The sequence below is a fragment of the Pristiophorus japonicus genome, chromosome 1 (genome assembly GCF_044704955.1).
Source record: "Pristiophorus japonicus isolate sPriJap1 chromosome 1, sPriJap1.hap1, whole genome shotgun sequence".
Lineage (NCBI taxonomy): Eukaryota > Metazoa > Chordata > Chondrichthyes > Pristiophoridae > Pristiophorus > Pristiophorus japonicus.
Genome location: NC_091977.1, coordinates 540,701,589 through 540,718,293, shown reverse-complemented (window position 1 = coordinate 540,718,293; position 16,705 = coordinate 540,701,589). Strand labels below are relative to the sequence as shown.

The window sequence follows — 16,705 nt, the reverse complement described above, 5'->3', positions numbered from 1 at the left end:
GGCCCTTTTTGTTCTTTGCCTTGGTTTTCTCTGCCCTCCACTTTTCCTCATCTCCTTTCTGTCTTTTGCTTTTGCCTCCTTTTTGTCTCCCTCTGTCTCCCTGTATAGGTTCCCATCCCCCTGCAATATTAGTTTAACTCCTCCCCAACAGCACTAGCAAACACTCCCCCTAGGACATTGGTTCCGGACCTGCCCAGGTGCAGACCGTCCGGTTTGTACTGGTCCCACCTCCCCCAGAACCGGTTCCAATGCCCCAAGAATTTGAATCCCTCCCTGCTGCACCACTGCTCAAGCCATGTATTCATCTGCGCTATCCTGCGATTCCTACTCTGACTAGCACGTGGCACTGGTAGCAATCCCGAGATTACTACTTTTGAGGTCCTACTTTTTAATTTAGCTCCTAGCTCCTTAAATTCTTTTCGTAGGACCTCATCCCTTTTTTTACCTATGTCGTTGGTACCAATGTGCACCACGACAACTGGCTGTTCTCCCTCCCATTTCAGAATGTCCTGCACCCGCTCCGAGACATCCTTGACCCTTGCACCAGGGAGGCAACATACCATCCTGGAGTCTCGGTTGCGTCCGCAGAAACGCCTATCTATTCCCCTCACCATCGAATCCCCTATCACTATCGCACTCCCACTCTTTTTCCTGCCCTCCTTTGCAGCAGAGCCACCTACGGTGCCATGAACTTGGCTGCTGCTGCCCTCCCCTGATGAGTCATCCTCCCCAACAGTACTCAAAGCAGTGTATCTGTTTTGCAGGGGGATGACCACAGGGGACTCCTGCACTATCTTTCTTGCACTGCTCTTCCTGTTGGTCTTCCATTCCCTATCTGGCTGTGGACCCTTCTCCTGCGGTAAGACCAACTCACTACACGTGATACTCACGTCATTCTCAGCATCGTGGATGCTCCAGAGTGAATCCACCTTCAGCTCCAATTCCGCAACGCGGACCGTCAAGAGCTCGAGGCGGATACACTTCCCACACACTTAGTCGTCAGGGACACCGGAAGTGTCCCCGAGTTCCCACATGGTACAGGAGGAGCATATCACATGACCGAGCTCTCCTGCCATGTCTTAACCTTAGATACCCTTAAATTGGTAATAACAATGTTATAGTTCACTTACTGATATAAAAAATAAAAGAAAAGCTACTCACCAATCACCAGCCAATCACTTACCCCATTGGCTGTGACGTCACTTTTTGATTACTTTCTACTTCTATTTTGCTTTCTCTCCCGCTGTAGCTGCACCAGTATGCTTTTGACAGGTCGCTCCCCTCTCACCAACTGCCGCTGGCTCTCGATCTCCCGCTGGGCTTTTGACAGGTCGCTCCCCTCTCACCAACTGCCGCTGGCTCTCGATCTCCCGCTGGGCTTTTGACAGGTCGCTCCCCTCTCACCAACTGCTGCTGGCTCTCGATCTCCCGCTGGGCTTTTGACAGGTAGCTCCCCTCTCACCAACTGCCGCTGGCTCTCGATCTCCCGCTGGGCTTTTGACAGGTCGCTCCCCTCTCACCAACTGCTGCTGGCTCTCGATCTCCCGCTGGGCTTTTGACAGGTAGCTCCCCTCTCACCAACTGCCGCTGGCTCTCGATCTCCCGCTGGGCTTTTGACAGGTCGCTCCCCTCTCACCAACTGCCGCTGGCTCTCGATCTCCCGCTGGGCTTTTGACAGGTAGCTCCCCTCTCACCAAGCAAAGGGTAATGATTGATGGATGTTTTTGTGATTGGAAGGTTGTTTCCAGTGGGGTTCCGCAGGGCTCAGTACTGGGTTCCTTGCTTTTTGTGGTATATATCAATGATTTAGATTTGAATATAGGGAGTATGATTAAGAAGTTTGCAGACGCCATTAAAATTGGCTGTGTGGTTGATAATGAAGAGGAAAGTCATGGGCTGCAGGAGGATATCAATCTACTGGTCAGGTGGGCAGAGCAGTGGCAAATGGAATTTAATTCAGAAAAGTGTGAGGTGATGCACTTTGGGAGGGCTAATAAGGAAAGGGTATACACATTAGGCGGTAGGCCACTTAATAGGGTAGATGAACAAAAGGAGTGCTTAAATACAGATCCCTGAAAGTAGCAGGCCAGGTGGATAAGGTGGTTAAGAAGGCATACGGAATGCTTGCCTTTATTGGCCGAGGCATAGAATATAAGAGCATAATAGAATATAAAATGCTTAAATTGTATAATACTTTGGTTAGGCCACAGCTGGAGTACTGCGTGCAGTTCTGGTTGCTGTATTATAGGAAGGATGTGATTGCACTAGAGAGGGTGCAGAGGAGATTTACTTGGATGCTGCCTGGAATGGAGAATCTTAGTTATGAGGACAGATTGGATAGGCTAGGTTTGTTCTCATTGGAACAGAGAAGGTTGAGAGGAGACCTCATTGAGGTGTACAAAATATTGAGAGGCCTGGACATAGTGGATAGTAAGCGCCTTTTTCCATTGGTGGAGGGGTCTATAACGAGGGGTCATAGTTTTAAGGTGGTTGGTGAAAGGTTTGGAGGGGATTTGAGGGGGGGCTTCTTTACGCAGAGGGTTGTGGGGATCTGGAACTCGCTGCCTGGAAGAGTAGTGGATGCAGAAACCCTAACCACTTTTAAGAGATGGTTGGATGGGCACTTAAAGTGCAGTAACCTGCAGGGTTACGGACCTAGAGCTGGTAATTGGGATTAAACTGGATGACCTTTTGTTCGATGGTGCAGATATAATGGTAAGTACTGCAAGGAATAGAATACAGCCAGCATGATCTCCCGGACTAGTTTCGATCGCCTGGATGGGCCGGAGAGGAATTTTCCCAGATTTATTTCTCCCTAAATTGGCCTGGGTTTTATCTGGTATTTGCCTCTCCCAGGAGATCACATGGCTCCGGTTGGGGTGGAGTGTAGAATGTTTCAGTGTAAGGGGTGTTGCAGCTGTGTGAGGCGGACTGGTTGGGCTGGGTGCTCTTTGCCTTTCCGTCATTGTTCATAGGTTTATATGTAACCTTTAGGGCTGCTGACCGAGGGCCGTGCGGCTCTTTGTTGGCCGGCGCGAACACAATGGGCCGAAATGGCCACCTTCTGCGCTGGAAATTTCTATGTTTCTAACCTCCTCCAGCCCCACACCCCTCCCTATCTCTGTAACCTCCTCCAGCCCCTACACCCCTCCCTATCTCTGTAACCTCCTCCAGCCCCTACACCCTTCCCTATCTCTGTAACCTCCTCCAGCCCCTACACCCCTCCCTACCTCTGTAACCTCCTCCAGCCCCTACAACCCTCCCTATCTCTAACCTCCTCCAGCCCGTACACCCCTCCCTATCTCAGTAACCTCCTCCAGCCCCTACATCCCTCCCTATCTCTGTAATCTCCTCCAGCCCCACAACCCTCCGAGATCACTGCTTCTCCAATTCTGGTATCAAATTTTGTTTGATAACGATCCTGTGAAGCGCCTTGATGATCTATACATGCAAGTTTTTCAATTTTTATGCAAAAAAATAACTTCAAACTATCAGGAGTAGACTGTATAGTGGACCAGCGTTACCTTTAAGCTGCTCTGTCACATGGTGTTCCAGGGAACCCGCGCAGCCGGCTTTTCAATACAAAAGCCAGTATGTTTTGCGTGGTATTTTGAATGGCCGGCATTATAAGAACATAAGAAATAGGAACAGGAGTAGGCCATACGGCCCCTGCTCTGCCATTCAACACGATCATGGCTGATCTGATCATGGACTCAGGTCCACTTCCCTGCCCACACTCCATAACCCCTTATCCTCTTACCGTTTAAGAAACTCTATTTCTGTCTTAAATATATTCAATGTCCCAGCTTCCACAGCTCTCTGAAGCAGCGAATTCCACAGATCCACAACCCTCAGAGAAGAAATTCCTCCTCATCTCAGTTTTAAATGGGTGGCCCCTTATTCTAAGATTATGCCCCCTAGTTCTAGTCTCCCCTATCAGTGGAAACATCCTCTCTATATCCACTTTGTCAAGCCCCCTCAATCTTGTACGTTTCGATAAGATCACCTCTCATTCTTCTGAATTCCAATGAGTCCAGAGAGGCCCAACCTACTCAACCTTTCCTCATAAGTAAACACCCTCATCTCCGGAATCAATCTATGGAACCTTCTCTGAACTGCCTCCAAAGCAAGTATATCCTTTCGTAAATATTGAAACCAAAACTGCACGCAGTATTCCAGATGTGGCCTCCCCAATACCCTGTATAACTGGAGCAAGACTTCCCTGCTTTTATACTCCATCCCCTTTGCAATAAAGGCCAAGATTCCATTGGCCTTCTTGATCACTTGCTGTACCTGCATACTAACCTTTTGTGTTTCATGCAGGTCCCGCTGTACTGCAGCACTTTGCAATCTTTCTCCATTTAAATAACTTGTGATTGATTAGTATAGATATTCTACTTGGGAAGAGTAGGAAGATCTGTTTCTTATCGTTTCTTATATGTTTAGTATTTCTTAGAGATCAGTACCTGTACTACAATGCTGCTTTAATGTACTTTATATTTACGTTGGGGAAGGGTTTTATTCCATTTATGGATTCAACACAGTGAGGTTAATCTTTAGAAACTAAGCTATTTTCATTTGCATTGCATTTATATATGTTTTTCTTTCTCTTTGATTCAGATATAATTTAGCAAGATGCCTTCACACGGTAAACTTGTGGTGCCTGAAGGTTTGAAGACTCTGCTAGAGGCATTGGGAAGAGCTGTTGTGCAAGACCAGCCTGATAATATTCACCAGTTTGCCTCATCATATTTCACGGATTTGCTGCAATTTCGAGATGGTTTGTGTTCTGCCTTAATTTATTTCTTTGTTGAATATTTCAAATATAATTGAATTGCCATTTTTTTGTAAATTACACCTCAGCTTATTATACTTCCATCTGTTAAACAGGGAATCCATCTCTTGAAGTATGTGACCTAGTGAAAATGTTCCATTTGAGCAGAGGTAAGAACAATCAAATAATTTACTGAACGGGGAATAATCTGCTTCACTGTTTTTCTACCTGCATTGATTAATACTTATTATAGATTAAGATTGTGTTTTAATGTTCTTTGTTATCCTCCATTAAACTCTTTATTTACATTTGTTAAAACAACTTGTGATTGCATCAACAATTTAATGATCGATATATCATGAAACAGCTGGACAAAGAAATTATCTACTTTCAAACTAGTGGATAGTGGCGTAACCTACAGGGCTACGGACCAAGAGCCTGAAAGGGGGATTAGGCTGGGTAGCTCTTTCGGCCGGCAGACACAATGGGCCAAATGGCCTTCTGTGCCATAAATTTCCATGATTCTATGATTCATGGCAGAAGGAAGAGGAGATCAGAGATGGATAGATCAAGTTTGGAAATCTAGTGAACCTTCTCTGAACTGCCTCCAAAGGCAGTTGATGATAGTGAATAATTGACACTCGCTATATACAAATCACCTTTCCCTAATGAAATTCTCCCGTCTAGATGAACTAGTTTGGGCATCATATGGTCTAGGTGTTCAGCTTTTTTGATTCTTTTTGGTTTCCAGACAAAATACTGAGGTAAGGTCAATAATGGGGAGAAAATATTAAAATTCTTGAGTTTTCCTTTTTTTTTCACACCTATTTCCCATGGTCACAATTTAGTGACACTTCTTTAATATTGGTAATGGCTAGAGATATTGTGGCTGAAATTCAGGGTCTCAAAGAGACGCATTAATGCCCGTTTACGGCGGCCATTCCTAAAAATCGAATGGCTGCCGCTTTGGGGTCAACTGGCCGACCCGACCTAAATTCAAGTCAGGGATTTTTCGGCCTGGACACCACCCCGCCCGAGTGGTTGCACCGTCAATTCAAAACAAAAAATACTTACCTATCCATATTCAGCAGAATACATCGATCCTGTGCTGCGCGATGTCCCCGACAGTTTTTTCTGTCGGTGCACCATCTCTGCGGTCTGGCAGCGCGGCCCCTTAAAGGGGAAGGCCCACTGCCGCGGCCGCAATAGAAAAAATTTTTGACAGCTGGCAAAATACTGCCCCTGGGTTCGGCCAGGCCGCCAACGGGCAGCCTGGCACCGTCTCTTGGGTGCCAGGCCGCTGGCCCGGCCGAAACCCTTCCTGGTGGCCCAGTGGCCAAAGATAAAAAATGATCGAATCTCTCCCCTTTAACGGAGGGGAGAGAGCGTGGTGACGTACACGCACTGTGACATCACCACGACTCCACCGCTGATTGACAGTGGCGGAGTGCCCCGACCGGCCCATTTTCAGCTAGTCAGCCTGGCTTTCAGTCTAAGGCCCGCTGCCATTATGATCCATTTCCTGTAGGACTTTGAAAAAATGTCAGTGTCCTGAAAATGGATCTACTTACCGTACCAGGGATTCCAGCGGTAAGTACCACCCTAAAAATTATAGGTGCGCCAGCTTTCTGGTGCACCTGAATTTCAACCCCATTGTCTGCTTTGAATAGGGAATACTCACACCTACCTATTGACCTGCCCCTATTTGACCAGGCTTCACTTTTATGTTAACTGTTTTTGGTCCTCCAACTGTTTCTCACACTCTGACCCATTCCTGAGCCTTACAATCGTTGCTCGGTGCTCTTTAATAGCGTTATAAAGCTTTAAAGAAAAAAATACCTCCCTGTCCACTAAAGCTATGTTTATTACACAATAAGAATTTCAGGCAACAAATTTGTCAGGACCAGCCTGGTGAGGGTGATAGTTGGCATAGGGCAAATTAGGCAAAGGAGGGGTTGGTGGATTAGAGCCTTTTGGCATCCGCCTAATGGATGATTGGGGACTTAGACAAATATATGGAATAGAATAATTGACACATGGGGACTAGGCATAGAGTGCTAAAGTGGTGATGATGCATAAATGGATGGGGTCAGTCTGTTGGTGTAGTTGGAAGGATGTGAGGCAATTGTCAGCAAGTGTGCACCAAAGGTTAGCAGAGTGGACTTCCTGCATTGTAGCCACATTTCTCATCCCCTTCCCACAACCCAAAACCTGCCTCAAGTTCTGGTGAGACCCCTTATCTGACCCACAATTCAAAATCTGAAACTGTGCTGCAAATGGGTAGTTTTAGGAATGCAATTTGACCAATTGGGTTAATTCAGAGCAGCTGTTTGCTGGTCAACTCTACTATACTGGAGTTAATACCAGTGTACAGTAGAAACAATGTAGTATTTCCTTTAGCTGGAGAGGCAAAGCTGATAAACTTGTATAGAACCCTGGTTAGACTACACTTGGGAGTGCACAGTTCAGGTCTCCATATTATAAAAAGGATCTAGAGGTACTGGAGAAGGTGCCAAAAAAAAAAGTTACAAGGATGATCGCCAAATTAAGAGGTTATAACTATCAGGAAAGATTGAACAGGCTGGTGCTCTTTTCTCTATAAAAGAGAAGGTTGAGAGGTAACCTAATTGAGGTATTTAAATTGTGAAGGGATTTGATAGGGAAGATGTTTTCACTTGTGGGGAGTCCCAAATATACGATCATATGAACAATAACGGACAGGTAATGTTCCTCTGGTCTATCGAGCCTGTCCCACACAATTGCGATACCTTGTGTATCACAACATATACAACCCACCCCACCCCAAAACCATGTGATCTCCTGGGCGAGGCAAAAAAACAGGAAAAAACCCTAGCCAATTTGGGGGGAAAAATCTGGGATATTCCCCTCCAACCCATCTAAGCAATCAAACTAGTCCAGGAGATCACTCTGGCCCTGAATTTCTTGCAATACCTACCTTCTGTAAGTGGTGATCTCCACCCTAACCAGAAACAGGGCCAGCTCTCACTTCAACATAAGAAATAGGAGCAGGAGTAGGCCATTTGGCTCCTCGTGCCAGCTCTGCCACTCAATAAGATCATGGCTGATCTACCTCAACTCAAGGTGCCGCACAAGAGGTTATTGAACAAAATTAGGGCTTCTGGGATTGGGGGTAATATACTAGCATGGATTGAGGATTGGTTAACAGACAGAAAACAGAGAGTAGGAATAAACGGGTCATTTTCGGGTTGGCAGGCTGTAACTGGTGGGGTGCTGCAAGGATCGGTGCTGGGGCCCCAGCTATTCACAATCTATGGATGAGGGGACCAAATGTAATATATCCAGGTTTCTGATGATACAAAGCTAGGTGGGAATGTAAGTTGTGAGGAGTATGCAAAGAGGCTTCAAGAGAATAGAGACAGGCTCAGTGAGTGGGCAAGAACATGGCAAATGGAATATAATGTGGAGAAATGTGAAGTTATCCACTTTGGTAGGAAAAATAGAAAAGCAGAGTATTTTTTAAATGGTGAGAGATTGGGAAATGTTGGTGTTCAGAGGGAGCTGGGTGTCCTTTTACACCAATCACTGAAAGTTAACATGCAGGTACAGCAAGTGATTAAGAGAGCAAATGGTATGTTGGCCTTTATTACAAGAGGATTTGAGTATAAGAGTAAAGTGATTCGTGTTAGCTGGTTAGCCCTGAAGGAATTCAGTGAATCAGCATCCACTACACGAGATGGCAGCCTGTTCGAGGTCCACTATTTTCTGGGAAAAGGGCCATCTCTTGACATCTAACCCAGATCTAGCCTTATACAACTTTAATTTGTCATCCATGGTCCTCCCTGACCTATTTACTTGAAAAAAAAATTGTCAATTGGAACACAATCTATACCCTTCATTATCTTATAAACCTCAATGAGATCCCTTCTAAATCTATGCTTCTTAAGTGTAGAGTCCCAACTCTTTTAGCCTATCTTGATAACTAAGATGCTTTAGACTGGGAACCATTCCCAAGTGCAGTGAGCTATTAAAAATACAGGCTAGGGTCTCTCACAGCACATGTCCCATCTCCTTGAGGACCCTCTGTTGGATATCATCTTGCCCGGCTGCTCTATCTATTTTCAAGTTCTTAATTCTTTCTAAAACAAAATGGTCACCTATGTAAATATTATTAGTTTTGTTAGTAACATTATTCAATTCTAATAGTTGAGCATCTCTAAGGGTGAAGACTGATGCAAAGTACTCATTTAATATTTCCGCCAAACCCAGCGAGTCCTATGTAACCTGTCCATGAATATTCTTCAATGGCCAATACTGTCTTTTGACAGTTCTCTGAATCTTCATGTAACTGAAAAAGCTTTTCCCATTACTTCCACAATTGTCTCTGATCTTTTTTTTTCCAATAGCCTTTTTGCTGAGTTGTTCCTTGTTCACAACTCTGTTTGTTTAGTTGAGTATTAAATATCTTTAATTTATATAAACATTTCTGTTTACATATTATTTATCTTTGTACATAACTAGTCACCTTGACTTTTTCTTACCACACTTCCTTCTTTTGACTTTGGGTACATATTTGTGTTCAATATTTTTTTTCTTGTTCTTAAAAACTTTCCATTTGTATTCTATATCAGTCTCACCACCACCCAGCAGGGTTAGCCAATTTACCTGTTCCAAATCATCTGCCATTTTAGTGAAGCTTGCTCTGAAGTCTGATACCAGCTGCAGGTTCTCAATACCTTTAGTTCTACAACCAATTGAAACCGTATCATGTTGTGGTTGCGATTGGCCAGATGTTCCCCCAGATGACCATGGAGGTCAGGCTCACTATTAAACACCAGATCCAATATATAATTGGGTGACCGCTTTGCAGAACACCTCCGTTCAATCTGTAAGCGTGACCCTGAGCTTCTGGTCGCCTATCACTTGAATTCTCTGCTCCATTCCCACTCTGACCTCTCTGTCTCCGACCTCCTCCACTGTTCCAATGAAGCTCAACGTAAGCTCAAAGAACAGCACCTCATCTTTTGTTTTAGCACTTTACAGCCTTCTGGACTCAACATCGAGTTCAACTATTTCAGACTGTAACCTCTGCCCCTATTTTGTTCCCGTTCCTCCCTTTTTTTTTTACAACCCTCACCTTTTTTATTTTTATTTTTTTCTCTCTTTTTTCAGCTGGTAATTATTCCACCAGTCACACCCCATCTAGACTCATCTTTTTTTTCCTAACTTGTGCCATTACCATCTCAATTTTGCCCATCATCCCTTTTGTCTCTCAACTCTCTCCTGCCTTCCACCCTATCACAGAGCTTCTCTTTTGTTCTTTTCCCCCTTTCAGTGCCCCAGCACTTTCTTAAGTATCTGTTACACTCGAACTTTTGCTAGTTCTGAAGAAGGGTCATCGATCTGAAACGTTAACTCTGTTTCTCTCCACAGGTGCTGCCTGACCTGCTGAGATTTCCAGTATTTTCTGTTTTTATTGATGATTATCCCTAGTTACTTCATTAACATGTTGAGTTAGGAAATAGTCTTGTATATTTTAGCTGTACTTCCCACCACAACAGAGGGTAAATCATCGTGCCACTGACTGCCAAGAAAATAAAAATCACCAATCAATCAAAGGCGGCATTTTATATTAAAAGCTTTGCAATCTGTTTCCATAATAACTCATCGTGTTCAGGTGTCTGACCTGGGGGCCTCTTAAAATTTACTGATGATTAGTCCCTGCCTGTCAGCTTGGTCCACCTGAACCCAGATGACCTCAGCTGTACTTGGTGAGGCAATATCAAGTCTTTCTCTAGCTGTTAGAGTCTCACTGATAAAAATAGCAACCCCACCTCCCCTTTGACCTGCTCTATCCTTTCTGAATGCCTTGTAGCCCTTTAGGTGAATTTCTGTTCCATCACTTTTGTTTAGCCATGTCTCAGAAATACATAATATGTCTAATTTCGCCAAAACAGCGTAGGATAGCAGTTCTAACAATTTGTTTCTAACACTCCTTTCATTTACATAAAAAAAATGTTAAGGTCTCTCTTCTAACTTAGAGTTATTTATTTTTATATGCTTCCTACCTGATTTAACTGCATGCTTAGAATCTATATAATTATCAAGGTCAATAAGGCTATCTTTAAATATATCCAACGGGTACTGTAGCACAGTGGTTATATTACTGGACTAGTAATCCAGAGGCCTGGACTAATGATCCGGAAACATGAGTTCAAAACCCACCACGTAAAATTTAAATGAAAGAAATGTGGATAAAAAGCTAGTATCAGTAATGGTGACCATGAAACTATCGGATTGTCGTAAAAACCCATCTAGTTCACTAATGTCCTTTTAGATAATCTTCTGCCCTTATCCAGTCTGGCCTATATGTGACTCCAGTTCATGGCAAATGTGGTTGACTCTTAACTGACATCTGAAATAGCTGAACAAGCCACGCAGGAAAACACCTGATGGATTGAAGTGGTTCAAGAAGGTGGCTCATCACCACCTTCTCAAGAGCATTTAGGGATGGACAATAATTGCTGGCTTTGCCTGCGACACCCGCATCCAATGAATAAAGAAAAAAAAATCTGCACTATCCCCTTGCTGAATTCATTTAAATGCTTTCTGAAAGCATGCTCAATACTCTCGGATTGAGGCCGTCCCTCCATCTTAATGACTTGCCTTGTCCAGCGATCACATTCCAATTATCGATGAAGTGGAGCTTCTTTTTGAAAAGGTCCTGAAGACAGATGTTGAATCCTACGATTCAGGTATTCCTCTCCTCCAGTGATCTGGGCATGTCTGGTAATAGCCCAGAGACTACTACCCTTGCACCCCTTTGCTGAAGGTCAGCTATGAGTGTTTGTAAGAATCCTGCAAAACAAATGGATTTTTAACCATTATATCATTTGTACCAATATGTAAACCTACAGTACCTTGGCAAGCACACCTTGCATCAGATCATCCACACGATTCTGGAGATCAGCTACCTTGGTACCTGGAAAACAAAACACTGCTCTTCACCGAGCCTTACCTCTACATAGGGAGCTGTCTGTACGCCTGAAGATGGAGTCTCCTATGAGGATTGCATGGTGCCACTTGCTCTTCCTTGGCTGCTCACCAACGATGTCCTCTTGGACTTTGCAGCCTTTTCCTTATCTTTTGCAATATGTTGATATGAGTATTGAGAGTGATCAGTGTCACTGGTGCTGAGCTCACTGCCTGTTGTGTCCTCCAGTCAAGAAGTGGTGCATACCTATTTGGAGCAACAAAAGAATCTAAAGTCGTGAAAGATCCAGGAATATCAATGCCAGACAATGATGACTAACTTTTCGTGCCAGTCAGGAAGTCATCAAAATCCACCAAGTATGTTAATTGGTCAATCTTCTCTTTTAAGCAATTGATCTCCTGCTGCAGAGACAAAACCTGAACACGTTTAGTGCAAGTGGAAGCCCCCAAACTAGGAGTCATAAATATATGCTAGTCACTAAGGAATTCAGCAGAAACTTCTTTACCGAGAGAGTGGTTTCAATGTGGAACTCACTACCACATGGAGTGGTTGAGGCAAATAGCATAGATGCCTTTAAAGGGAAGCTAGATAAGTATAAGAGGAAGAAAAGAACAGAAGGATATTCTGATATGGTTAGATGGAGTAAGGTGGAAGGAGGTTTCTTTAGAGATTAAACACTGGCATAGACCTGTTGGGCCCAATGGCCTGTTTCTGCATTGTAAATTCTACATTTAGAGCATGTTTCAACATGTGCATTCATGTTGAATTTAGCTTCAATTATATTAACGTATTTCATTTTTGGTATCTATGCAAGATGAAAGCATTATGAAAGTTATTTGTATAATGCAGAATTAAAAAAAATACTTTCTATAAGGAATGCAGTTATCTTTTCTAGTTTCTTTCACAGAAAAGTGAATAAATGCTGAAAGTTCTTGAAATACACTGGCTCAGGATTTCCTCAGATATATATTGCTGTTGCAAAAAGAAGAAAAGTTTTACATTCACCACTGGCCTCTAGAAACATAGAAAATAGGTGCAGGAGTAGGCCATTAGGCCCTTCTAGCCTGCACCGCTATTCAATGAGTTCATGGCTGAACATGCAACTTCAGTACCCCATTCCTGCTTTCTCACCATACCCCTTGATCCCCTGAGTAGTAAGGACTACATCTAACTCCTTTTTGAATATATTTAGTGAATTGGCCTCAACAACTTTCTGTGGTAGAGAATTCCACAGGTTCACCACTCTCTGGGTGAAGAAGTTTCTCCTCATCTCGGTCCTAAATGGCTTACCCCTTATCCTTAGACTGTGACCCGTGGTTCTGGACTTCCCCAACATTGGGAACATTCTTCCTGCATCTAACCTGTCTAAACCCGTCAGAATTTTAAACGTTTCTATGAGATCCCCTCTCATTCTTCTGAACTCCAGTGAATACAAGCCCAATTGATCCAGTCTTTCTTGATATGTCAGTCCTGCCATCCCGGGAATCAGTCTGGTGAACCTTTGCTGCACTCCCTCAAAAGCAAGAATGTCCTTCCTCAAGTTAGGAGACCAAAACTGTACACAATATTCCAGGTGTGACCTCACCAAGGCCCTGTGCAACTGTAGTAACACCTCCCTGCCCCGTACTCAAATCCCCTCGCTATGAAGGCCAACATGCCATTTGCTTTCTTGACCGCCTGCTGTACCTGCATGCCAACCTTCAATGACTGATGTACCATGACACCCAGGTCTTGTTGCATCTCCCCTTTTCCTAATCTGTCACCATTCAGATAATAGTCTGTCTCTGTTTTTACCACCAAAGTGGATAACCTCACATTTATCCACATTATTCTTCATCTGCCATGCATTTGCCCACTCACCTAACCTATCCAAGTCACTCTGCAGCCTCATAGCATCCTCCTCGCAGCTCACACTGCCACTCAACTTAGTGTCATCCGCAAATTTGGAGATACTACATTTAATCCCCTCGTCTAAATCATTAATGTACAATGTTAACAGCTGGGGCCCCAGCACAGAACCTTGCGGTACCCCACTAGTCACTGCCTGCCATTCTGAAAAGTACCCATTTACTCCTACTCTTTGCTTCCTGTCTGCCAACCAGTTCTCAATCCATGTCAGCACACTACCCCCAATCCCATGTGCTTTAACTTTGCACATTAATCTCTTGTGTGGGACCTTGTCACAAGCCTTCTGAAAGTCGAAATACACCACATCAACTGGTTCTCCCTTGTCCACTCTACTGGAAACATCCTCAAATAATTCCAGAAGATTTGTCAAGCATGATTTCCCTTTCACAAATCTATGCTGACTTGGACCTATCATGTCTCCTCTTTCTAAATGCGCTGCTATGACATCCTTAATAATTGATTCCATCATTTTACTCACTACCGATGTCAGGCTGACCGGTCTATAATTCCCTGTTTTCTCCCTCCTTTTTTAAAAAGTGGGGTTACATTGTCTACTCTCCACTCCATTGGAACTGATCCAGAGTCTATGGAATGTTGGAAAATGACTGTCAATGCATCCGCTATTTCCAAGGCCACCTCCTTAAGTACTCTGGGATGCAGTCCATCAGGCCCTGGGGATTTATCGGCCTTCAATCCCATCAATTTCCCCAACACAATTTCCCGACTAATAAGGATTTCCCTCAGTTCCTCCTTCTTACTAGACACTCTGACCCCTTTTATATCCTGAAGGTTGTTTGTGTCCTCCTTAGTGAATACCGAACCAAAGTACTTGTTCAATTGGTCTGCCATTTCTTTGTTCCCCGTTATGACTTCCCCTGATTCTGACTGCAGGGGACCTATGTTTGTCTTTACTAACCTTTTTCTCTTTACATATCTATGGAAACTTTTGCAGTCCATCTTAATGTTCCCTGCTAGCTTCCCCTCGTACTCTATTTTCCCTGCCCTAATCAAACCCTTTGTCCTCCTCTGCTGAGTTCTAAATTTCTCCCAGTCCCCGGGTTCGCTGCTATTTCTGGCCAATTTGTATGCCACTTCCTTGGCTTTAATACTATCCCTGATTTCCCTTGATAGCCACGGTTGAGCCACCTTCCCTTTTTTATTTTTATGCCAGACAGGGATGTACAATTGTTGTAGTTCATCCATACGGTCTCTAAATGTCTGCCATTACCCATCCACTGTCAACCCCTTAAGTATCATTCGCCAATCTATCCTAGCCAATTCACGCCTCATACCTTCAAAGTTACCCTTCTTTAAGTTCTGGATCATGGTCTCTGAATTAACTGTTTCATTCTCCATCCTAATGTAGAATTCCACCATATTATGGTCACACTTCACCAAGGGGCCTTGCACAACGAGATTGCTAATTAATCCTCTCTCATTACACAACACCCAGTCTAAGATGGCCTATCCCCCTAGTTGGTTCCTCGACATATTGGTTTAGAAAACCATCCCTTATGCACTCCAGGAAATTCTCCTCCACCGTATTGCTTCCAGTTTGGTTAGCCCAATCTATGTGCATATTAAAGTCACCCATGATAACTGCTGCACCTTTATTGTATGCACCCCTAATTTCCTGTTTGATGCCCTCCCCAACATCACCACTACTGTTTGGAGGTCTGTACACAACTCCCACTAACGTCTTTTGCCCTTTGGTGTTCTGCAGCTCTACCCATATAGATTCCACATCATCCAAGCTAATGTCCTTCCTAACTATTGCATTAATCTCCTCTTTAACCAGCAATGCTACCCCACCTCCTTTACCTTTTATTCTATCCTTCCTGAATGTTGAATACCCTTGGATGATGAGTTCGCAGTCCTGATCATCCTGGAGCCATGTCTCTGTAATCCCAATCACATCATATCTATTTGCACAGTTAATTCATCCACCTTATTACGGATACTCCTTGCATTAAGACACAAAGCCTTCAGGCTTGTTTTTTTAACACCCTTTGTCCTTTTAGAATTATGATGTAGTGTGGCCCTTTTTGTTTCTTGCCTTTGTTTACTCGGCCTTCCATTATTGCTTTTTACCTTTCTACCATCTGTTTCTGACTCCATATTACTTCGCCCTGTCTCGCTGCATAGGTTCCCACCCCCTGCCATATTAGTTTAAACACTCACGAACTGCATTAGCAAATGTTACCCCCAGGACATCAGTTCCAGTCCTGCCCAAGTGCAGACCGTCCCTTTTGTACAGGTCCTACTTTCCCCAGAACTGGTTCCAATGTCCCAGGAATTTGAATCCCTCCCTCTTGCACCACTGCTCAAGCCACGTATTTATTCGAACTATCCTGCTTCCTCTACTCTGATTAGCACGCGGCACTGGTAGCAATCCAGAGATTACTACCTTTGAGGTCCTACTTTTTAATTTAACTCCTAGCTCCCTAAATTCAGCTTGTCGGACCTCTTCCCGCTTTTTACCTATATCGTTGGTACCTACATGTACCATGACAACTGGCTGTTCACCCTCCCTCTCCAGAATGCTCTGCAGCTGCTCCGAGACATCCTTGACCCTTGCACCAGGGAGGCAACATACCATCCTGGAGTCTCGGTTGTGGCCGCAGAAACTCCTATCTATTCCCCTTACAATAGAGTCCCCTATCACTATAGCTCTCCCACTCTTTTTCCTGCCCTTCTGTGCAGCAGAGCCACCCATAGTGCTATGAACCTGGCTGCTGGTGCGTTCCGCTTGTAAGTCATCTCCCCAACAGTATCCAAAACGGTATATCTGTTTTGGAGGGAGATAACCGCAGGGGACTCCTGCACTACCTTCCTGCTTTTGCCTTGTCTCTTGGTCACCCATTCACTATCTGTCCTAACCCTTACCTGCGGTGTGACCAATCTCTAAATGTGCTATCCACAACATTCTCAGCATCGCGCATGCTCCAGAGTGAGTCCATCCGCAGCTTCAGTGCCGTCATGCGGTCTGTCAGGAGCTGCAGCTGGATACACTTCCCACACACATAGTAGTCAGGGACACTGGAAGTGTC

The 16,705-nt window shown here is 44.2% G+C and overlaps 1 protein-coding gene and 1 long non-coding RNA gene across 3 annotated transcripts in view; one reads left to right on the top strand and one right to left on the bottom strand.

Annotated features, from left to right (window-relative positions):
* LOC139278135 (neurofilament heavy polypeptide-like) overlaps positions 1-16,705 on the top strand; it is a 108,797-nt gene that overhangs the window by 40,184 nt on the left and 51,908 nt on the right. For both annotated transcript variants that reach the window (XM_070896799.1, XM_070896793.1), the window contains exons 3-4: positions 4,621-4,780; positions 4,891-4,944. In XM_070896799.1, the coding sequence (XP_070752900.1) occupies positions 4,636-4,780; positions 4,891-4,944 (199 nt within the window). In that variant the 5' untranslated portion in view covers positions 4,621-4,635. The remainder of the gene's footprint in view (positions 1-4,620; positions 4,781-4,890; positions 4,945-16,705) is intronic.
* Positions 11,267-16,242, bottom strand: LOC139278150 (uncharacterized). Its single transcript, XR_011596217.1, has 3 exons — positions 15,477-16,242; positions 11,772-11,993; positions 11,267-11,611 (listed from the first exon to the last, which is right to left on the bottom strand). It is a non-coding gene; the product is annotated as an uncharacterized lncRNA (long non-coding RNA).